We start from the raw sequence: 23,943 nt of genomic DNA on the forward strand, positions 1-23,943 counted from the left end.
TGTGAGGACAGGAGGCCGAGCCCCGCGGACCGCAGCTCTCTCTCCCTGCTCCGGATCATCTGATCGCTGCATGGTGCAACTCAGCGTCTCTCTCTCCCTCTCTCTTTCTACACACAGCGGACCCGCTGCCCGCTTAACAGCCTAATCTTTGTCAAACTTTCTTATGTTCTTTCTTTAACGCGTAATGAAGGTTATTAAGCGTTTTAGCTCCTACGTTGTTAATATTGACCGCCATTTCCTTTATGAAGTAAAGCAGCCTCCCTGTCTGTGTCCTCGCGCTGTCCTCACATCCCCCGACCCCCAGACTCGGAGGAGCACAGGGATGTCAGTATTGTTTATGAAGCAGGGTATAGAAAATACATTATTGAAATGAAAATACTATTTATTTACTTTTACAAACAGTGAGCAGCTGGGCAGCTGGGCAGCTGCAGCATGTGTATTGCAGGACATGTGTAAGCGTGCAAGCGTCTTTGAGTTGTAGAAAAGCGCTAGGCCTATAGGCTATAAATATAATGTATTATTATTATTAGGCCTATGTGTTGGACATGTGTGGTTGGACTCTGTCTCACAGGCAGGTTGCAGTGTAACATCAGAGGAGACTTGGCCAATTGTACATTCTCAAACTGCACCACATAGAACTAACTAAACAATGCAGAGATTATTTTTATATAATTTTATTCAATAACCGTAAGAAATTAAACAGTATGAAGTGATTTGTAAATAGGAATACAGATTTGACTCGTTAAAATCCAAACTATACCCAACCCTATGTGTGATGCAGTAAAATCTTACCACTCACTTACGTTAGCGGTGTCATAAAAAACGTGGGAAAATGTAAAATACGTTGGCGAAGAAGAAGATTCCAGTGGCCCCAATTTTTGTCCATTCTGGACAAGTGAAAAATGTATTCGGACAAGTAAATTGCCAAACTCACTTGTCCATGGACAAGTACTCTCTAAAAACTTTTTCTCACACTGTATTGTAAGCCTCTATGTTGCATATTTTTACTGGTAGTATTTACAGGTTATTTTTAAATGAAATGTGTCTTTAGGATGACTTACAACATCTGTCCAGAGACTACAGATGGAAAACAGCCTCTTGGCACATTTACATATAAGTGTATTAATGTGTTCTGTCCCTGGTAAATAAAGAGGTGTAAGACTAAACATTAAAATAGATGAAATGTACTTCCCTTTCAATTGAGTAATAACTCTGTATTTATTATACGGTTCACTTTGTTGTGGAATGTATGCATTTGTGTAAATATACAGCCTTTACTCATTAGACACAGGTTGACTTTAATAACCTGCTTTGTTGTTAGAAAGTCAATCTGTTTCCTGTGGTGCATTAGCTCCTGGATGCTAACAGCTAGTCAGCAAAACGGACCAGAAAAGTAAACAAACTGATATTTAACTCTTAAAAAAAGAACCACATAGATTCTCATTCATCATCCAAGTTAATTAAACTGACCACGGAGTTTATATTCTGATACGAAAAGGCAGTAAACTAGCAGTTAGCGTCAGTTAGCTTAGCATGAGTTAGCTCCATGATGCAGCACTCAGCAGAACCGAAAGCGAGAGCTGTTTCCCGGGTTCAGTTGACCGGTTAAAAGCCCCGGTTTCTCCCGGTTTGACTCACAGTGTGTGTCGCACGGGCCCGCAGGAGATCCCGGTGCTCCCGGTGCTCCCGGACAGAGAGTAAAGCTGTCCCGGTTGGGGTCCATTCTCCCAGAAATTCAGCTTCACTCCGCAGGACTCCATGGTGGAAATTAATAACTGGAAGTGATGTCACGCCGCCGTCTTCTTGTTGGGGCAGAGGAGCCGTGTGACGTCACTGCAGCGCCATCTTGCTGTTGGGAGGAATTATTTTACAACACTTTAAAGGTGATGATTTTTATATTATACAGGTCATTTAAAGGTGTCCTATTATACTATTTTTAGGCATATATTATAGGTCTCAGATATATTAAAAACATGTCTTTTTTTTTGTTAAATTACATTTGTATTGACATTTTTATAAACGTACAAAACCACATATAGTTCCCATTGAATGACACTAAGAAAGTGGATCACATCACTCCTGTTCTGAAGTATTTACACTGGTTCCTCACTGACACTAAGAAAGTGGATCACATCACTCCAGTTCTGAAGTCTTTACACTGGTTCCTCACTGACACTAAGAAAGTGGATCACATCACTCCTGTTCTGAAGTCTTTACACTGGTTCCTCACTAACACTAAGAAAGTGGATCACATCAGTCCTGTTCTGAAGTCTTTACACTGGTTCCTCACTGACACTAAGAAAGTGGATCACATCACTCCAGTTCTGAAGTCTTTACACTGGTTCCTCAATGACACTAAGAAAGTGGATCACATCAGTCCTGTTCTGAAGTCTTTACACTGGTTCCTCACTGACACTAAGAAAGTGAATCACTCCTGTTCTGAAGTCTTTACACTGGTTCCTCACTGACACTAAGAAAGTGGATCACTCCTGTTCTGAAGTCTTTACACTGGTTCCTCACTAACACTAAGAAAGTGGATCACATCAATCCAGTTCTAAAGTCTTTACACTGGCTTCCTGGGTGTCAAATAACTGATTTCAAAATACTGCTGCTGGTTTATAAAGCTTTGAATGGTTTAGGCCCAAAATACATTTCTGATCTCCTGCTAAATGATGAACCATCCAGATCTCTCAGGTCTTCAGGGACTTGTCAGCTTTCTGTCCCCAGAGTCAGAACTAAACATGGAGAAGCAGCGTTCAGTTATTATGCTCCAAATATCTGGGACAAACTCTCAGAAACCTGACGGTCCGCTGCAACTCTGACTACTTTTAAATCCAGGCTGAAGACTTTTCTCTTTGCCGCTGCTTTTAATTGAACTATTCACATCTTAAACTGCACTGTAACTTTTATTATCTTTGCTTTTTAATGAATGTTTTTAAATGCCTTTGTCTGAATGTCTTTCATTTTTGTAAAGCTCCTTGAATTGCCTTGTGTTGAAAGGTGCTATATAAATAAACTTGCCTTGCCTTGCCTGGTGTGCTCCATTTTTAACGCATGTTTTTAGCACTATCTTATTTATTTTAATCGTGTTTATATTTATTTCTTATATGTTTTTATTACTTATTACATGTTTTATCCCTTTAATGTATATATGTGCATGTATTTATCTTTTTATTGTAATCAAAGCCACTTGAGGAGGGATCCTTTCATTTATTTAATTTATTTATTACCTGGAGGCCAGCAGAACCCCCCGCAGAGAGAAACTCTTCACCAACCTGCCACCTTTTGAAATAAACAGAGCAACTCAAACACCTGTCCTTTGAAGAACCTTTTAAACTTACCCGACCTCGATCTTAGTGGTTTTTATTTCTCAGTGACATCTAGTTCATTTTTATATTATTTTACTAACCCAGTGTGCCCCCCTTCCCTCTTTTATTATAATTGTAATTGTTGGGGAGATTGTTTTAATTGCACTTATTTTATTATTGCACTTTTTTTAATACTTATACTTTCACTTTTAATTGTATTTTATGCATGGTTTTAACTAACAGAACTAGAGTCACTTTTAATTAACCATTTTAGATCCCCCCCCCATTTAAGGTATTTTTATTGATTCCATTGTGACGAGCTCCATACACACACACACATACATACACCTGCACACGCATGCACACATACACCTGCACACATACACCTGCACACATACACCTGCACACATCCACACACACCAACCCACACATACACACAAACACATACACACCCCCCTCCAGAGACCTTGGGTTGGGGAGATCTGCTTTTAAACATACTCTGCCGCCGTTCCATGGTCCAGCCCCGTCCTGCACTTTTTAACCAGTCTTTTACCACAGTTTTGTTTAAATAGAGCTTTTACAACGCTTTTAAAGGGTTTTTACAAGGTCTTTGTAGGGCTTTTAGATCGTTATGGAGTTTTTTAATGTTTTTTTTAAACACCCTAAGCTACCGAGACCCAGTGCACCACGCTCTTCCCTAACCTAACCCTAACCCTAACCAAGTCTTCACACTAACATTAATGATTCCCCTCATGGGGACCTCCATTATGTCCCCATAAGGGAGGCGAGTCCCCACACGTGACTGTGTAAACAGATGTAGGTCCCCACAAGGATAGTAATGCTAGGCCACACACACACACACACACACACACACACACACACACACACACACACACACACAAACACACACACCACACACACAAAAACACACACACACAGGTGGAGGTTTCAGTATTTGCTTTTATTGTTTGCTGAACAACATGTTTGTTGACACTCGGATGTTTGTTCGATCTTCTTTCGCCCTACATCGGTGGCGGTAGATCGACCGCCATTTCTAGAGAGGATTTCTTATGACAGAAATCTGTGAGGAAACAAAATCAGTGAGTCAGCAGAGGACTCTTTAAAGTAGAGACACTACATACTGATATACACCTGAACATCAGCAGGAGAGGACTCTTTAAAGTAGAGACACTACATACTGATATACACCTGAATATCAGCAGGAGAGGACTCTTTAAAGTAGAGACACTACATACTGATATACACCTGAACATCAGCAGGAGAGGACTCTTTAAAGTAGAGACACTACATACTGATATACACCTGAACATCAGCAGGAGAGGACTCTTTAAAGTAGAGACACTACATACTGATATACACCTGAACATCAGCAGGAGAGGACTCTTTAAAGTAGAGACACTACATACTGATATACACCTGAACATCAGCAGGAGAGGACTCTTTAAAGTAGAGACACTACATACTGATATAAATATTTACCTGCGACTCCATCGTAGATGTACGGCTGGTCGTGGTCGAATCCCAAACACTCTGCCATTTTCCTGTGAGTATCGTGATCTGCTTTCATGTGATCCAAATCCTGATGGTGACCCTCCTTCCCTGAAACACACACACACACACACACACACACACACACACACACACACACACACACACACACACACACACACACACACACACACACACACACACACACACACACACACACACACACACACACCACACACACACACACAGTTTCCATGAGGAATTATTTTATTTGTTTCTGATTTAATGTACAGATCAATCTATGAATACTATACCAAAGATACTATACTGTACTATCCACTTCATTATATTATAAAATACTATACTACAGAAAACTGTTTTCTATAATATACTCTCCTTTACTATACAACACAATGTTATACTGTTCTCTATACTATAATTTAAGCTACGGTTTTAAACATTTCTATAGTATACTTTAATATACATGACTACTATACTATATTATACGATACAACATTTCATACAGCAAACTAGTTTACACTATACTAAAAATGCAATAATATATACGATATAATACTACATGCTTATATATCTATACTGAAGATAATATCATACTACACTATATACAGTAGTGTGTGTGTGTGTGTGTGTGTGTGTGTGTGTGTGTGTGTGTGTGTGAGTGTGTGTGTATTTACTGTAGTTCATCAGGTAGTTCCCCATCGACTTCGACTTGATCACAATCATCATGCAGTTAGGACACGTCTCGTAGAAATTCACAATCGCGGTTTCATTGTAGGGACTGAGGACTCCATCAACCTCAATCTCTGACACACACACACACACACACACACACACACACACACACACACACACACACACACACACACACACACACACACACACACACAAATACATGACAGTTACATCAACCGTGAATATGCTGTTTTATCTTTCTAAAATAAACAAAACGTACTTGTGTGTGTGTGTGTCTGTGTGAGTGTGTGAGTGTGTGTGTTTGTGTGTGTGTGTGTCTGTGTGAGTGTGTGTGTGTGTGCTTGTGTGTGTGTGTGTGTGTGTTTGTGAGTGTGTGTGTGTTGTGTGTGTGTGAGTGTGTGTGTGTTTTGAGTTGTGTGTGTGTGTGTGTTTTGTTTGGGAGTGTGTGTGTGTGTGCTTGTGTGTTGTGTGTGTTGTTTTGTGTGTGTGGTGTGTTTTGTTTTGTGTGTTTTGTTTTTTCTGTGTGTGTTTGTTAGTCTTGTTTTGTGTGTGTGTGTATTGTGTTTGTGTTTGTGTGTAGTGTGTGTGTTTGTGTGTGTGTGGGTTTGTGAGTGTGTGTGTGTGTGCTTGTGTGTGTTTGTGAGTGTGTGTGTGTGTGTGTTTGTGCGTGTGTGTGTTTGTGTGTGTGGTTTGTGATGCTGTAGTGGAGTGTTGGTGGTGTGTTGTGAGGTTGTGTGTGTTTGTGAGCATGTGTCGTTGTAGTGTGTGTGTTTGTGAATGTGTGTGTTGCTGGTGTTACTTGTGTGTGTGTTGTGTGTGCTGGTGTGTGATTGTGTGTGTGTCGCTGCGTGTGTGTGTACTGTGTGGTGTGCGTTTGTTTGAGTGGTGTTGTGTGGCTTGTGGTGTGCTACTTGTGTGTGTGTGTGTGTGTGTGTGTGTGTGTGTGTGTGGGTGTGTGTGTGTGTGTGTGTGTGTGTGTGTGTGACTCACTGCTTTCGGTGGGGTGCATTCTTTGGTTGGGGTTGTGCAGGAGCTCCATGGACATGTTGATGTAGTTCTTGATGCAGTTGTTGTCACTAAAACACACACCAGTTAGAAATACACAACATACACACACTACACACCAGAGAACTACATTAAATATATACATTATCATTTTATTAAATTAATCGATTCATTGTTAAAATTGCTTTTTATATTTCTACGTTTCTATTAACATATTTAATCTATTTTTCTCTCTTCATGAACTCATTATATTTAACCTGTTTGAGTCTTTTTTATTCACTTTTCATATTTTCCAGATGTTTTTATTTACAAATTATTATTATATATATATATATATATATTTTATATTAATATTTTACTTTTACTTTTCTGTGATTTATTATTGTTTTTTATATTTTTAAATTGGGCCATTCACATATTCAATCTATAATGTCCTTCTATTCATATTTCCACATTTGTATTTATATGTGTTATTTCTGACCTGAAGCGCTTCCTCTTGCTGAACATCAGGGTCTGATTGTCCTCCTGAAGTCTCATCTCTACATGGGAGCTGCTGAGGTTCTTCAGGAGGTCCTGACCATGTTGGTGGTCCGAAACCGACCAGACCAGGACCCAGTCCCCCAAAATCTGTAGACCAGCAGGGAATAATTAACATAGATAAAATGTTTTATGGTCTTATTTTAACAATGTGATCACATGACTCCTTCTGACTGACTAGAATGAGTTGACCAAAAGAAAAAAGTTGACCAAAAACATTTTGACAAAAAAAAAAGTAAACTACAAAAATTAAAAGTCAACTACAAAAAAAGTTGACCAAAAGAAAGTTGACTAGTTGACAATAGCTGCCCACTGCTCCTGGTGCTAGACTCCTGGTGCTAGACTCCTGGTGCTAGACTCCTGGTGCTAGGATGGGTTAACCGCAGAGAACACATGTCACTCTGTGCTCTGCATGTGAGACCATTAAAGAGGGTTCTTTCTTTCTTTCTAAAACCTCTTTAGTAACATACGTAGTATATATACATTTCCTTGACAAGAACTTAACAACTCTTCGTATTCTGCACAAAAATGTGTGTTATAGTGAACCAAAAGTCGTGATAGAGATGTTGCTTGTCAACATCTGGGTATTTCTGCACTGGTGGGCCATGTTAACAATAGCGTGTCCCTGTGACGCTCTGAGGGGTGAAACCGTGTCCTCCTGACGTCTCACAGCGTGGAGCAAAGTGACACACGTCTGTCCTGATACTGGGTTGATTTTATCATCTAAAAATATTTGTTTACTTTGCAAACAAAGTGCCACAATAAAGACAACTGTTAAACACAGAGAAATAACAAATCCAAATAAACTAATGAGAGCAGAGACGCCTCCTGCAGACAGACGTCAGTGTCCTGATGCGTTCAAGTTCATACTTTAATAGGAATTACCCCCTTTCTCCTGAAGGGAGACTTTTGGGCGTGTTAGCACCTGTGAGACACCGTAAAATAAATGATGGGTCTCACCTGCTGCACGTCGTCTTCGCCATACATCTTCAGGACCTGGCAGTGATCGGGGTCCGCAGGCTTTTGATCCGTGTGATTGTGATTGTGATCGTGATCGTGATCGTGATCGTGATCGTGATCGTGATCGTGATGGTGGTCTGGCTTCGCGTTAGCAACAGCTAGCAGCAGCAGCAGCAGCGCTCCCTTTAAGACTTTCATCCTGAGACACAAATCAAAAAACCAAATGCACCCTCTGGTATCTGTGAAGACACTGATCCAGGAGACGGCTGAACGGTTTATATACCGAGCTCCAGAGACCCGAGAGACCCCGAGCCAGGACAAAGTCTGTGTGCTCAGAGTGTTATTGAACTCTGATATAACTCCTGGCCCACTTTCTTAATGTGTAAAAAGGTTAAAAACACAGCGAGGCGGACAGCCATGGTCTCACGTCTCACATCTTATATCATATAGCAGTTTGTTTGTATGTATGTATTTGTGTATAGATGTTGCAACTATGCAGAGCTTTAGCAATACTGTATGTAACTATGGTCATGCTAATAAAGCTGTTGAATTGAATTGAATTAAAATGAATTGAATTGAAATGAATTGAATTGAAATGAATTGTATTGAATTGAATTGAATTGAAATTAATTGAATTGAATTGACTGCAGAGAAACACTGAACATCTGAAACATAAAATACAGCAGGAAGTTGTTACAACACATCTCTTAACAATAAACAATGTTTTTATATCTGCATAATTTCTGAAGCTGCAGAGTTTCTGGTGATGATGGAGAGGTCTGTCCCTGCAAGGCCACCGTAGAAACCGTTTCAAGATTATATTTGGTGTTACTTTTAAAAATAAAACACTAAAATAATAAAATAAAAATACAAAATAATCAAATATAAAAAATTGAGTTCACTTCATATTTTGGTGTGTTTTGTATTTTATTCCTATACCATATTTTTTATATTAATAAAAGTATGTTTATAAATGTTAAATGTTTAAATATGATGTGGCTATTTTTTGTATTATTATTTTTTATTTTGCAGCACACGTTTTGTAGTTCCTGCATTAATTGTACAAACAGCATTAATCTTATTAACATATTTTAGGGTTTCATTATCGAATTATCTCGTGGAATAAATGGGTTAATAGAAGGATTAAGCAACATAAAAATATCCGTGTTTTTTAATAATGAACGTGAACTGGAGGTTTTTCCATGAAAGCTGCCGGTTAAAGTCTAACGGACAAACACACCAACGTCCGCCGACACACACTGACAAACAAACACACCAACGTCCGCCTACACACACTGACAAACAAACACACCAACGTCCGCCTACACACACTGACAGACAAACACACCAATGTCCGCCTATACACACTGACAAACACACACACACACACACACACACACACACACACACACACACACACACACACACACACACACACACACACAGACACACAAACACACACACACACATACACACACACACACACACGCACAGACACACATAGACAAACAAACACACACATATACATAGACACACACACACACACACACACACACACACACACACACACACACACGCACACACACACACACACACACACACACACACACACACACACACACACACACACACACACACAAACACACACACACATCCAAAGTCAAACCAGGTTTTGGCATCTTATACTCCATTTATACGAGACGGCTTGGTGTCATTGGTAGGTAGTGATGTCAGAGTTCCAATCAAAATCTTGCGGGACACAGGGGCTTTTGACTTCTATATTGTTGACTCTGTTTTGCCGTTGTCTGGTGAAAGTGACACAGGTGACACAGTTCTGAGTTGGGGGATGGGATTAAAAGTTCTTCCTATTCCTGTTCATAAGGTGTATATTGACTGTGACCTTGTTAAAGGTGAAGTAGCTGTTGGTGTACATTCAGCTTTGCCAATCGAGGGGATACATTTTATTCTGGGCAACGGTTTGGCAGGTGGCAGAATCTGGACTGATGTTCCCCCTGCGCCTTTAGTGACTGGTGGTCTGATTGAGTCTGGGTTTGAGGAGAGCTCTACAGTGGTGCCAGAGGTCACGTCCTCCTGCGTGATCCCGTGTGCTATGGCCAAAGCTATGCTGTGTAGAAGCCAGAAGGCCAGGCATTGCTCCACTGGTCGGGGTGGTTGTGGTGGCGGCGGCTTTGATGGTGTTCGTGGTGGTGGCGGCTTTGATGGTGGTCGTGGTGGTGGCGGCTTTGATGGTGGTCGTGGTGGCGGCGGCTTTGATGGTGGTCGTGGCGGCAGCGGCAGCAGGGGTCGAGGACGTGGCAAGAATCTCACCGGTGGATATCGATTTTATGGCTTTCCAAAATTTTCTAGGATTATTTAGGTTTTCTGTAGTAACTGACAAATAGTACTTCGACTTAGCACTTTTGACCTGTGAAGTGAAGCTATTTCTTAGCTGCCTAAAACGCAGCCATTCTACCTCTGAGCCTGATTTCCTAGCCTTTGCCCAGGCCTTGTTTCTCTCATTCAGGAGACTGGACAGTTCAGCAGGAAACCAAGGATTGTCTCGTCCCTTTACTCTAAATGTACGTAGGGGTGCATGTCTATCAATGATCTCCATAAAACCAAGATACAAATAAGACCATGCAGTTCTACATCAGCACACAGATCGATTTTTCCCCAATCAAACCCAAACAGATCATGAACAAAACCCTGCTCCACAAAATGTTTTATGTGTCTCTTAATAATAATACGAGGTTTAACCTTTTGGACCTTAGTGTCCCTAATTGTGTCTACAGCACAGTGGTCACTCACATCATTTGCAAATACTCCCACAGATGAGTATTTATAGGGAACATTAGTTAGAATGAGATCAATTAGGGAGGATTTATTAGGGGACTTAATGTTAGGGCGAGTAGGACTGTCAACAATCTGAGTAACATTCAGAGAGATACAAAGGTTTTTAAAATCCTCTGATACTGCAGTTAACCAGTCCCAGTTAAAATCTCCAAGTAGCACTATTTCCTTATAGTCAAGTTGCGATAAAAGTTTTGCTAGTGAAGACAAGGAGTCCTTGACAGCTGAGGGGGTCTGTAACAGCCCACCACCATGACTTGTTGCCCCTTTGCCACTTCTATATTTAAGGCTAAACATTTGAATTGCTTACTGATAGATTTGGAAACTAATGTGGTTACACTGAAGTTATTCTTAACATAAATGGCAACGCCACCACCTTTATTAGGCCGGTCGGTACGATACACATTATAACCATTTAAGGATATGTCAGAGGCCAAAATAGTTTTATTTAGCCATGTTTCTGATAACACAATGACGTCAGCGTCAGTCGAGCTTGCCCAAATGCGGACAAAATCTAGTTTACCTAACAGACTGCGCACATTCAAGTGGATGAAACCCAACCCAGACCTAGCTTTAAAATCAGCAGGAGTAGCGATCTGACTACTACTACTGGGCGGACCAGGGTTAGGTTGAACATTTCCTGACAGTAATAACAACAAAAAAAACAGGCATCTTTTCCTCTTAATCGACACACATACATTATCATCTACTTTAGAATCACCGGAAAAGTCTGCGAGAGTTTGATTAGAGTTTAAGAAGCAGTCCTGAAGTACCATCATCGCAGGCAAACAAAAAAGACAAACATATTTTGTCGAGCAGATTGTCTGCGACAAGGCAACCGGTAACTGTTTGTGTAACACATCCGACCCTTTGCAGGGGATGCCCACTGCGGGTGGCAGAACAGACCTGAATCCAGTAGACTTCTCAGAATGACTAGAGATCTTCTCATAGTCCAGAACAGTTAACAGGCACAGCAGAATCACGATATGGGCCATTTCCCCAGCCCAGCACACAGTATCCGCGATGTTCCTGGGGCAAAAATCCTCCTCCTCACAGCAGCAAAGGACAGGCGAAAGCAGCAGCGTGGAAGCGCTCCGGTCTCTCCGTGGTATCCCCGGGGTAAAAGGTCTCCTCAGCAAAGCAGCGACACTGCAGCACACGACAGGTGGGAGCAGGCCTCCGCAACAGCAGAACCAGGACAGGTGGAAAGCAGGCCTCAGCCGCGGCAAATCCTCCTCCGCACAGCAGCACACGCCCGGTGGAAGCAGGCCCCAGCCCGAAGCGTGGAGCCACTCCGTCTCACCGCGATGTCTCCGGGATAAAATCCTCCTCAGTACAGCCGTACTCTACAGGTGGGAGCAGGCCTCCGCAGATCGTAGATGACCTGATTGTGGTTTCAGTAGTGTTGTTGGGGAGATTGTTTAAATTGCACTTATTTTATTATTGCACTTTTTTTAATACTTATACTTTCACTTTTAATTGTATTTTATGCATGGTTTTAACTAACAGAACTAGAGTCACTTTTAATTAACCATTTTAGATCCCCCCCCCATTTAAGGTATTTTTATTGATTCCATTGTGACGAGCTCCATACACACACACACATACATACACCTGCACACGCATGCACACATACACCTGCACACATCCACACACACCAACCCACACATAGGCAAGGCAAGGCAAGGCAAGGCAAGGCAAGGCAAGGCAAGGCAAGGCAAGGCAAGGCAAGGCAAGGCAAGGCAAGGCAAGGCAAGGCAAGGCAAGGCAAGGCAAGGCAAGGCAAGGCAAGGCAAGTTTATTTATATAGCACCTTTCAACACAAGGCAATTCAAAGTGCTTTACAAAAATGGAAGACATTAAGAAAATGGCATTTAAAATCAGTCATTAAAAAGCAAAGATAATAAAATAAACATTAAAAGAAAAAATACATGGATAAAAGTTACAGTGCAGTTTGAGATGTAAATAGTTCAATTAAAAGCAGCGGCAAAAAGAAAAGTCTTCAGCCTGGATTTAAAAGTAGTAAGAGTTGCAGCGGACCTGCAGGTTTCTGGGAGTTTGTTCCAGATATTTGGAGCATAATAACTGAATGCTGCTTCTCCATGTGTAGTTCTGACTCTGGGGACAGAAAGCTGACCAGTCCCTGAAGACCTGAGAGTTCTGGATGGTTCATAATTTAGCAGTAGGTCAGACATGTATTTTGGGCCTAAACCATTCAAAGCTTTATAAACCAGCAACAATATTTTGAAATCTATTCTTTGACACACAGGAAGCCAGTGTAAGGACTTCAGAACAGGAGTGATGTGATCCACTTTCTTAGTGTTAGTGAGGACTCGAGCAGCGGCGTTCTGAATCAGCTGCAGCTTTCTAATAGATTTTTTAGTGAGACCTGTAAAGACACCATTGCAGTAGTCGAGTCTACTGAAGATAAAAGCATGGACAAGTTTTTCCAAATCCTGCTGTGACATTAGTCTTTTAATCCTAGATATGTTCTTTAAGTGATAGTAGGCTGATTTAGTAACTGTTTTAATGTGACTGTTGAAACTCAGGTCAGAGTCCATGACTTCACCTAGATTTCTGGCTCTATCTGTTGTTTTGAACATTGCAGACTGAAGCTCAGCGCTAACTTTTATACGTTCTGCCTTGGCTCCAAAAACCATTACCTCAGTTTTATCTTTGTTTAATTGGAGAAAGTTCTGACACATCCAGTCATTGATTTGTTCAATGCACTTGCTCAGTGTTTGAATTGGAGCATAATCTCCTGGTGAAATTGTTACGTAAAGTTGTGTGTCATCTGCATAGCTATGGTAACTTATTTTGTTGTTTTTCATTATCTGAGCCTGTGGTAGCATGTAGATGTTAAAGAGAAGAGGCCCCAAGATGGAGCCTTGAGGTACCCCACATGTCATATTTGTCAACTCAGATGTGTATTTACTAGGGCTGTCAAGTTAACGCGTTAATAACGGGAGGACCGGGAGGGTGTGTATGTGTGGGGCGACTCGCGCGAGCGAGGCACACCTTACGTGTTGTTGTTGTTAGCATCTGGTGCTAGCTAGCTGCGCTAACGGATATAAGGAGCTGTTTCAATGACATTTTGCCGACAACTGCGCAGAGCACTTGACTTTATGCAGGCAGCCAGACAGTGGGACATTGTACGAAAAGTCAGCACACTCAGCACGGATAGTACGCGCAACATGATTGCAGCTCCCGTTCGAGCATATATGCCTTGAGCTGCACATACTGTAGCTCCAACGATCCATCACAGTGTCTCCCCACACACACACACACACACACACACACACACACACACACACACACACACACACACACACACACACACACACACACACACACACACACACACACACACACACACACACACACACACACACACACACACACACACACACACACACACACACTTTGTATTGTATTATTGTATGAGAGAGGTTCCAGGTTGAATTGAGGCGAATATTTGTAATGTTCAGAGGTTGTTGTGTTTAATATTCATGAGAATATTTGTCATTGTTCAAATGATAATAAACAAACATATAAAGCATATTTGTCCACTCATATGTTGATAAGAGTATTAAAAACTTGAAAAATATCCCTCTAAGGTACATTTAGAACAGATACAAAATGTGCGATTAATTTGCGATTAATCGCGATTAACTATGGACAATCATGCGATTAATCGCGATTAAATATTTTAATCGACTGACAGCCCTAGTATTTACCTATAGAAACAAAGTTTTTTCTGTCCTTTAAGTAGGACTCAAACCAATTTAGAACTGTTGCCGAAAGTCCCACCCAGTTTTCTAGTCGGTCTAGTAATATGTTGTGGTCAACAGTGTCAAACGCAGCACTGAGATCTAATAATACTAACACTGAAGTTCTGCCACTGTCTGTGTTTAAGTGGATGCCATTGAAGACCTTTACAAGAGCAGTCTCAGTGCTGTGGTTTGGACGAAATCCTGACTGGATCACATCCAAAGAGTTATTTAAATGCAAGAAGTTACTCAACTGTTGAAATACAACTTTTTCAATGATTTTACCTAGAAATGGCAGGTTTGATATTGGCCTGTAATTGTTCATTACTGAAGCATCTAGATTATTATTTTTTAAGAGCGGTTTAATGACTGCAGTTTTCAGGGCCTCTGTAAAAATACCTGAGTGAAGAGATGTGTTTACTATATGAAGTAGATCTGAGGCCATGCAATGAAAAACATCTTTGAAAAATCCCGTTGGAATAATATCAAGGCAGCAGGAGGAGGATTTCAGAAGTTGAATAATGTCCTCTAAGTTTTTATCATTAATCTGATGGAATTGTGTCATGGTGTTTAATTGATATTAGGTGGACATAGGGACAACACATTTTCTGTACCTGATGCAGAGGCACTGACTGCTTGTCTAATTTTCTGAATTTTGTCAGTGAAGAAGGAGGCAAAATCATTGCATGCCCTGGTGGATAGAAATTCAGAGGCGACTGACACTGGGGGGTTAGTTAGTCTGTCGACGGTAGCAAACAAGGCACGTGCGTTGTTTTTGTTTTTGGTAATGATGTCAGAGAAGAAAGACTGTCGTGCGTTTTTCAATTCCAAATTATAAAGGCCAAGTCTCTCTTTATAGATTTCAAAGTGAACCTGGAGATTTGTTTTTCGCCACCTACGTTCAGCTTTTCGACACTCTCTTTTTTCTGTTCTCACGGTCATGGCCTTTCTCCATGGAGATATTTTCTTGCCAATCACTTCCACTATACACACAAACACAAACACATACAGATGGAGCATCTTATTCAGACTCCAGCTTACTGCTTCCTGCCTACTACCTGCCAGTTACCTGCCTAAGACCTACCAAAGACCAGTATCTGGGAATGTTAAGCCCTCCCACTATTTTCCAAGAGGGCGTTGCCAGATTTTCAATTTCAAGATTTAACCAGGAGATGGCGCTTCCTTCACAAAAACAGGAAGATAACTTTCATGGACTTTCAGTTTTGTTTAGAAGAGCATTTGAACACATCAATATTTTAGATGAAATAAAGTATATCTAATCTTGTAATTCAATAATATATAGTCTTTATATATTAAATAAATGCAGATATTATATAAAAAACTAAAGTTAAAATCTTGTTTTTAATGCCCCAAGAGCAATAAAAACACTTGGTAAAAAAATCCTGAGTGAGGCTTTCATAAATTGCATTTAACTGATGCTTTTATCCAAAGCGACTTACTATTTAATAAATGATAAATGATTATTCATAACAAATATGACTGATGTGTGATTATTATTCATGCTATATACTGATATAGGGCTAAGTAAGCAATCAATCCTGCAAATTTACCCTTAGTTGTTCAATATATTTATTCAGACAATGTGAGTAGAAATACAGAAATTCTGCTCCCACCTAAGGCCAACGTTGCAATATTACAACATTTCCCTAAAAACTTACCAAAACATAAACATTTTTAAAACTCTTTCATTTCTGCTCCAGAGGCCAGGGGTTAAATTGGGAATTTGACATGTGGGGGGGCTCTGTTAGAAGGTGCGACGGGGGGGGTGTTGTCAGCCGACACACACACACACACACACACACACACACACACACACACACACACACACACACACACACACACACACACACACACACACACACACACACACACACACACACACACACACACACACACACACACACACACACACACACACACACACACACACACACACACACACACACACACACACACACACACACACACACACACACACACACACACACACACACACACACGTGGAGGTTTCAGTATTTGCTTTTATTGTTTGCTGAACAACATGTTTGTTGGCACTCGGATGTTTGTTCGATCTTCTTTCGTCCTACATCGGTGGCGGTAGATCGACCGCCATTTCTAGAGAGGATTTCTTATGACAGAAATCTGTGAGGAAACAAAATCAGTGAGTCAGCAGAGGACTCTTTAAAGTAGAGACACTACATACTGATATACACCTGAATATCAGCAGGAGAGGACTCTTTAAAGTAGAGACACTACATGCTGATATACACCTGAACATCAGCAGGAGAGGACTCTTTAAAGTAGAGACACTACATACTGATATACACCTGAACATCAGCAGGAGAGGACTCTTTAAAGTAGAGACACTACATACTGATATACACCTGAACATCAGCAGGAGAGAACTCTTTAAAGTAGAGACACTACATACTGATATACACCTGAACATCAGCAGGAGAGGACTCTTTGAAGTAGAGACACTACATACTGATATACACCTGAACATCAGCAGGAGAGGACTCTTTAAAGAAGAGACACTACATACTGATATACACGTGAACATCAGCAGGAGAGGACTCTTTAAAGTAGAGACACTACATACTGATATACACGTGAACATCAGCAGGAGAGGACTCTTTAAAGTAGAGACACTACATACTGATATACACCTGAACATCAGCAGGAGAGGACTCTTTAAAGTAGAGACACTACATACTGATATAAATATTTACCTGCGACTCCATCGTAGATGTACGGCTGGTCGTGGTCGAATCCCAAACACTCTGCCATTTTCCTGTGAGTATCGTGATCTGCTTTCATGTGATCCACATCCACACACACACACACACACACACACACACAGTTTAGTTTCCATGAGGAATTATTTTATTTGTTTCCGATTTAATGTACAGATCAATCTATGAATACTATACCAAAGATACTATACCGTACTATCCACTTCATTATATTATAAAATACTATACTACAGAAAACTGTTTTCTATAATATACTCTCCTTTACTATACAACACAATGTTATACTGTTCTCTATACTATAATTTAAGCTACTGTTTTAAACATTTCTATAGTATATTTTAATATACATGACTACTATACTATATTATACGATACAACATTTCATACAAACTAGTTTATACTATACTAAAAATGCTATAATATATACGATATAATACTACATGCTTATATATCTATACTGAAGATACTATATCATACTACACTATATACAGTAGTGTGTGTGTGTGTGACTGTGTGTGTGTGTGAGTGTGTGTGTGTGTGTTTACTGTAGTTCAGCAGGTAGTTCCCCATCGACTTCGTATTGAACACCATCATCATGAAGTTAGGACACGTCTCGTAGAAATTCACAATCGCGGTGTCATTGTAGGGACTGAGGACTCCATCAACCTCAATCTCTGACACACACACACACACACACACACACACACACACACACAAACAAACAAACAAACAAACACACACACACAGACACACAAACACACACACACATCCAAAGTCAAACCAGGTTTTGGCATCTTATACTCCATTTATACGAGACGGCTTGGTGTCATTGGTAGGCAGTGATGTCAGAGTTCCAATCAAAATCTTACGGGACACAGGGGCTTTTGACTTCTATATTGTTGACTCTGTTTTGCCGTTGTCTGGTGAAAGTGACACAGGTGACACAGTTCTGAGTTGGGGGATGGGATTAAAAGTTCTTCCTATTCCTGTTCATAAGGTGTATATTGACTGTGACCTTGTTAAAGGTGAAGTAGCTGTTGGTGTACGTTCAGCTTTGCCAATCGAGGGGAAACATTTTATTCTGGGCAACGGTTTGGCAGGTGGCAGAATCTGGACTGATGTTTCCCCTGCGCCTTTAGTGACTGGTGGTCTGATTGAGTCTGGGTTTGAGGAGAGCTCTACAGTGGTGCCAGAGGTCACGTCCTCCTGCGTGATACCGTGTGCTATGGCCAAAGCTATGCTGTGTAGAAGCCAGAAGGCCAGGCATTGCTCCACTGGTCGGGGTGGTTGTGGTGGCGGCGGCTTTGATGGTGGTCGTGGTGGCGGCGGCTTTGATGGTGGTCGTGGTGGCGGCGGCTTTGATGGTGGTCGTGGCGGCGGCGGCTTTGATGGTGGTCGTGGCGGCAGCGGCAGCAGGGGTCGAGGACGTGGCAAGGAGATGTTCTGTTATCGGTGTGGAGATCAAGGACATTTGGCCAGGGACTGTGACCAAACGGAGGATGTGTGCTACAACTGCAACAAACCAGGCCACATGGCTCGTGACTGTGGGCATGCCAACGACCGGAGGTGCTTCTCCTGCGGGGGGCTTGGTCACATCCAGAGACGTTGTGAGAAGGTGGTATATTGTTATTAGGGTTCGTTGAGACGGGGTGCCAGATGTATGTTTTGTTTTCTATGACTTTTTGTTTTTGTTTGGGATGGGGTTGGTTCGTTGTGCCGGTGGTCCGGGGGACACCGACTTTAAGGGGGGGGGGTGTGACGACCCCTGCTTTAAGGTCTCCTGTGGTGTGTGTGTATGGCCCTTTAATGTTCCTCCTCTGCTTGTGTCCGTCTGATTGAGGACACCTGACGCCCTGATTGAGGACACCTGACGCCCTGATTGAGGACACCTGACGCCCTGATTGAGGACACCTGACGGCTGGCAGAGGATTAAGAGGCCTGAGCCAGAGTCTCGATCTCTCTCTCCCGCAGAGGACCTGACCTCGGAGCAGCCACGTCGCTTCGTCTTTTGTTTTTCCTTTGTGTTAGTTTTTGGTTTACGTTAAGCTTCTGTTAATAAATATATTTTTCATATATGTTCTCGTCCTTCCCACGCTTTTTGTTATGGCTAAGAGCCAGGCCATGACAGTATGTATGTATTTGTGTATAGATGTTGCAACTATGCAGAGCTTTAGCAATACTGTATGTAACTATGGTCATGCTAATAAAGCTGTTGAATTGAATTGAATTAAAATGAATTTATTTGACTGCAGAGAAACACTGAACATCTGAAACATAAAATACAGCAGGAAGTTGTTACAACACATCTCTTAATAATAAACAATGTTTTTATATCTGCATAATTTCTGATGCTGCAGAGTTTCTGGTGATGATGGAGAGGTCTGTCCCTGCAAGGCCACCGTAGAAACCGTTTCAAGATTATATTTGGTGTTACTTTTAAAAATAAAACTCTAAAATAATCAAATATGAAAAATTGAGTTCACTTCATATTTTGGTGTGTTTTGTATTTTATTCCTATACCATATTTTTTATATTAATAAAAGTATGTTTGTTTGTTTGTTTGTAGCCTTTATTTAACCAGGTTAAAAAATCCCATTGAGATCAACGATCTCTTTTTCAAGGGAGACCTGCGGTACATTAGTTACACATAAAAACAAACAGAAAACAAAAGGACATCACAACATAATTACAGGGGTATAAGTAGTATTACAAATGCCCCTTCAATCACATTAGTATGCATAAAAAGTGACAGGTCACACCTGCCTCATCAGTACTACTACTTATGCTAATGAGCCCCTTTGATATGCTAATGAGCCCCTTTGTTCGAGGTGTTATCACATGTAGGTGTGATATTCCCCCATTGTAGTAGATCCTTTGTTGTGTAATCTAATTAGCCTTTGATGTCTGATCCCTTTGTCTATCCTTTTGATGTGAGGGGTGAGGTGTTTGTGACATGTAGGTGTGAACTCCCCATTGTAGTAGATCCTTTGTTGTGTAATCTAATTAGCCTTTGATGTCTGACCCCTTTGTTGTCTAATCTAATTATCCTTTGATGTGAGGGGTGAGGTGTTTGTAACATGTAGGTGTGAACTCCCCATTGTAGTAGATCCTTTGTTGTGTAATCTAATTAGCCTTTGATGTCTGCCCCCTTGATGTCTATCCTTTGATGTGAGGGGTGAGGTGTTTGTAACATGTAGGTGTGATATTCTCCCTTGTAGTAGATCCTTTGATGTCTAATCTAATTAGCCTTTGATGTATGTCCTTTGATGTGAGGGTGGTGAGATGTTGTAACATGTCTCGCACTCCATCCCCCTCGCACCCCTTCCTGTCACCCCATCCCCCTCGCACCCCGTCCCCCTCGCACCCCTTCCTTTTGCTGTGATGTCAGAAGATAGAGGTGGGGATGGAGCTAGGTAAAAAAAAAGAAATCCGTGCAAACTAGATAAAAAGCCAGTCATTTCCACTCACCAAGTCACCTAAACTTTCAAAAACGAAAATGGCAAAGAGACGCATCGATATGGGTTTAATCAGTGAGACGCCTGTGACAACTTACCGCCATCCGTCGGGAGCTCCAGTCAAGAAACGGACGCAGTATCTGTGCCGGGTTCAGACCCTCCGTCGGAAGCTCTTCATGAAAAATGGAGTCTGGATGTGTGAGACTGTCTCCCCTCACACCCCCTCCCTCCCCCTCCCCTCCCCCCTGCCCGTCACCTCCTGATGTGGCTATCAGCCATTAATTTTCACTCACCAAGTCACCTAAAACGTTTATTGTCCTCTCTAAATTAGATTAGTTTTAATATGATTTGTGTTAACTATGGATGTGCTCTTAAGTTGTAGGGCTTGTGAACTAATGTTTAATTATTTTACTAACTACAACAAAGTCTCTTTGAGAGGAAAATAATAATTTAAAGATCTTAATGACCCCCTGATCTTGTCTTTTTATTGTTTAATTACTTCACACAACTATTAATGAATCCCTATATGAAGTTACATGAGGCTACATTTACTGGTGTTGAGCCCTGGATGATGAAAATAATCTAAGTGTCATGTTAGGGGGACATTACGGAACTCAGGAGCCCGCCCTTGGAGGCTTGGAGAGTGGATAAAGAGAGCTGTATTTACTGGTGTTGAGCCCTGGATGTTAGGATTATGTTTTAAACAGGACCCAGGCGCAGGCAATGACTGGAGATGTTTAAAAGGTTTATTGTTCTGAGACTCAGGCGGGTTTGGAGACTATGGAGGTCCGGAGTGGAGGTAGGCAGTTCAGGCTGGACTGAGAACAGGGCAGGCAGGTATGGTGAAGGAAGAAGCAGGCAGGTTGGCTGGAAGCTCTGGTGGCCGATGGCTGAGGGATCGTACTGGAAGTACAAGGAGAAACTAATTACAAAAAGTACAGAATAACACGCAGACAGGATAACTGAAATGAGCAGCCAGGAGGATGCAATACCACTGGTGTAGAAAACAATCTGGCGGTGAGTTGCTGGGAGACTGGAGTAGATATGCTGTGTCTTGATTGGATTGATGAGGGACAGCTGAGCCGGTCGGCCAGGTGAGTGCAATCAGGCTGCTGCCTGCAAGGGAAACCACACCCCCTCCACACACACAGGGGAACAAACAGGGACACACAGGGACACAGTTTGGGCCGTGACAGTACCCCCCCCTCAACGGGAGCCTCCAGGCGAACCACCAGGCTTGTCTGGGTGGTCTCTGTGAAAGTCCCGAATGAGAGAGGGACCTAGAATGAGCTTGCGGGACACCCAGCTCCTCTCCTCAGGACCATAACCCTCCCAATCGACCAGATACTGGTACCCACGGCCCCGGCGGCGAATGTCCAACAGCCGCCGGACCGTGTAGGCCGGGTGGTCATCAATAACAAGGGTGGGTGGAGGGGAGATGGCTGGAGGGCACAAAGGGCTGGAAAACACTGGTTTCAACTGGGACACATGAAAGGTAGGGTGAATTCTCATGGAGGGAGGCAGCTTGAGTCTAACAGCAGATGGATTGATTATGCGCTCGATCACATAGGGACCAATGAAGCGTGGTTTCAACTTCTTAGACTCAGCTTGTAAAGAAATATTTTTAGATGAAAGCCAAACTTTCTGACCTGGTTGGAACTGGGGAGCTGCGGTCCGGTAGCGGTTTGCAATATGCCGATTGCGTTCAGCGGAGCGGAGAAGGGCAGAGCGGGCATCCTTCCAGATCCTCCGACAACGACGGAGATGGGCTTGGACAGAGGGAACTGCGATCTCGTCCTCTTGGGCTGGGAACAAAGGGGGTTGATATCCAAGAGAACATTCAAATGGGGACATACCGGTGGCAGCACTAGACAGTGAGTTATGAGCGTATTCAATCCAGGGCAGATGTAAACTCCAGGAGGTGGGATTCCGGGAGGTGACACAGCGAAGTGCAGCTCCAAGGTCCTGATTGGCTCTTTCGGCCTGCCCGTTAGTCTGCGGATGATAGCCTGAGGAGAGACTGACAGATGCTCCAAGTGCTCGACAGAATGCTTTCCATACCTGAGATATGAACTGTGGCCCTCGGTCGGAAACAATGTCTGTTGGAATGCCATGAAGCCGGACCACATGATTGACTAGGAGGTCAGCAGTTCCAGAGGCTGTGGGGAGTTTAGGAAGAGGCACAAAATGAACCGCTTTGGAAAAGCGATCGACAATAGTGAGAATGGTTGAGTTACCCTGTGAAACCGGGAGGCCGGTAACAAAGTCTAGGCCGATGTGACTCCAGGGACGACTAGGGACTGGGAGAGGCTGGAGTAGACCGATAGGAGCCTGGTGTGAAGACTTGCTACGGGCGCAGACAGTGCAGGCCAGCACAAAGGCTCGAGAGTCCGCTTCCATGGAAGGCCACCAGAAGTGTCGTCTCAGGAGGGACAGGGTCCGATTCACACCCAGGTGGCAGGCAAAGCGGGAAGCATGGGTCCATAGGAGAACCTGTGAGCAGACAGAGTCAGGTACAAACAAACGGTTATCTGGACCATTTCCTGGATCTGGCTGGTCTCTCTGTGCATTCCTCACTGAGTTCTCAATCTCCCATGTCACAGCGCCCACCACTCTGGTAGCAGGGATTATGGTGTCAGGAACTATGGGGTCCTGATCCACTGCAAACTGCCGGGACAATGCGTCAGGTTTAAGGTTTTTAGAACCAGGTCGGTAGGTAAGGGTGAAGTTGAACCTGCCAAAAAACAATGCCCAGCGTGCCTGACGGGAGTTTAGTCGTTTGGCAGTTTGTATGTAGACCAGGTTCCTGTGGTCTGTCCACACAATGAATGGATGTTCACAGCCTTCCAGCCAGTGCCTCCATTCTTCCAGCGCAAGCTTTACAGCAAGCAGCTCCCTGTTGCCAACATCATAGTTGCGCTCAGAGGTTGTCAGTCGTCGGGAAAAAAAAGCACAAGGGTGAAGCTTTTGATCGGAGACTGAGCGTTGTGATAGAACAGCCCCCACACCGGTGTTGGATGCATCAACCTCAACAATAAACTGAAGAGATGGGTCAGGA

At 42.4% G+C, this 23,943-nt stretch overlaps 2 protein-coding genes and 1 long non-coding RNA gene across 3 annotated transcripts in view; all 3 read right to left on the reverse strand.

Moving 5' to 3' along the window:
- The window catches only part of psmb4 (proteasome 20S subunit beta 4), a 10,455-nt gene extending 8,648 nt beyond the window's left edge, over positions 1-1,807 (reverse strand). The window contains 1 exon segment of the mRNA XM_034130969.1: positions 1,639-1,807. Coding sequence (XP_033986860.1) covers positions 1,639-1,760 — 122 coding nt within the window. The 5' untranslated portion in view covers positions 1,761-1,807.
- Positions 1,808-4,250: 2,443 nt separating this feature from the next.
- On the reverse strand, positions 4,251-8,301 carry LOC117482773 (saxitoxin and tetrodotoxin-binding protein 1-like). Its single transcript, XM_034130956.1, has 6 exons — positions 8,034-8,301; positions 7,018-7,163; positions 6,522-6,607; positions 5,513-5,641; positions 4,809-4,928; positions 4,251-4,389 (listed from the first exon to the last, which is right to left on the reverse strand). The coding sequence occupies exons 1-6, from the start codon at positions 8,229-8,231 to the stop codon at positions 4,331-4,333; spliced, it is 738 nt and encodes a 245-aa protein (XP_033986847.1). The 5' UTR covers positions 8,232-8,301; the 3' UTR covers positions 4,251-4,330.
- Positions 8,302-16,677: 8,376 nt separating this feature from the next.
- LOC117482775 lies at positions 16,678-17,503 on the reverse strand. The gene is made up of 2 exons (XR_004555918.1): positions 17,407-17,503; positions 16,678-16,816 (listed from the first exon to the last, which is right to left on the reverse strand). It is a non-coding gene; the product is annotated as an uncharacterized LOC117482775 (long non-coding RNA).
- Positions 17,504-23,943: the final 6,440 nt, after the last annotated feature.

Source organism: Trematomus bernacchii, unplaced genomic scaffold (genome assembly GCF_902827165.1).
Source record: "Trematomus bernacchii unplaced genomic scaffold, fTreBer1.1, whole genome shotgun sequence".
Classification (NCBI taxonomy): domain Eukaryota; kingdom Metazoa; phylum Chordata; class Actinopteri; order Perciformes; family Nototheniidae; genus Trematomus; species Trematomus bernacchii.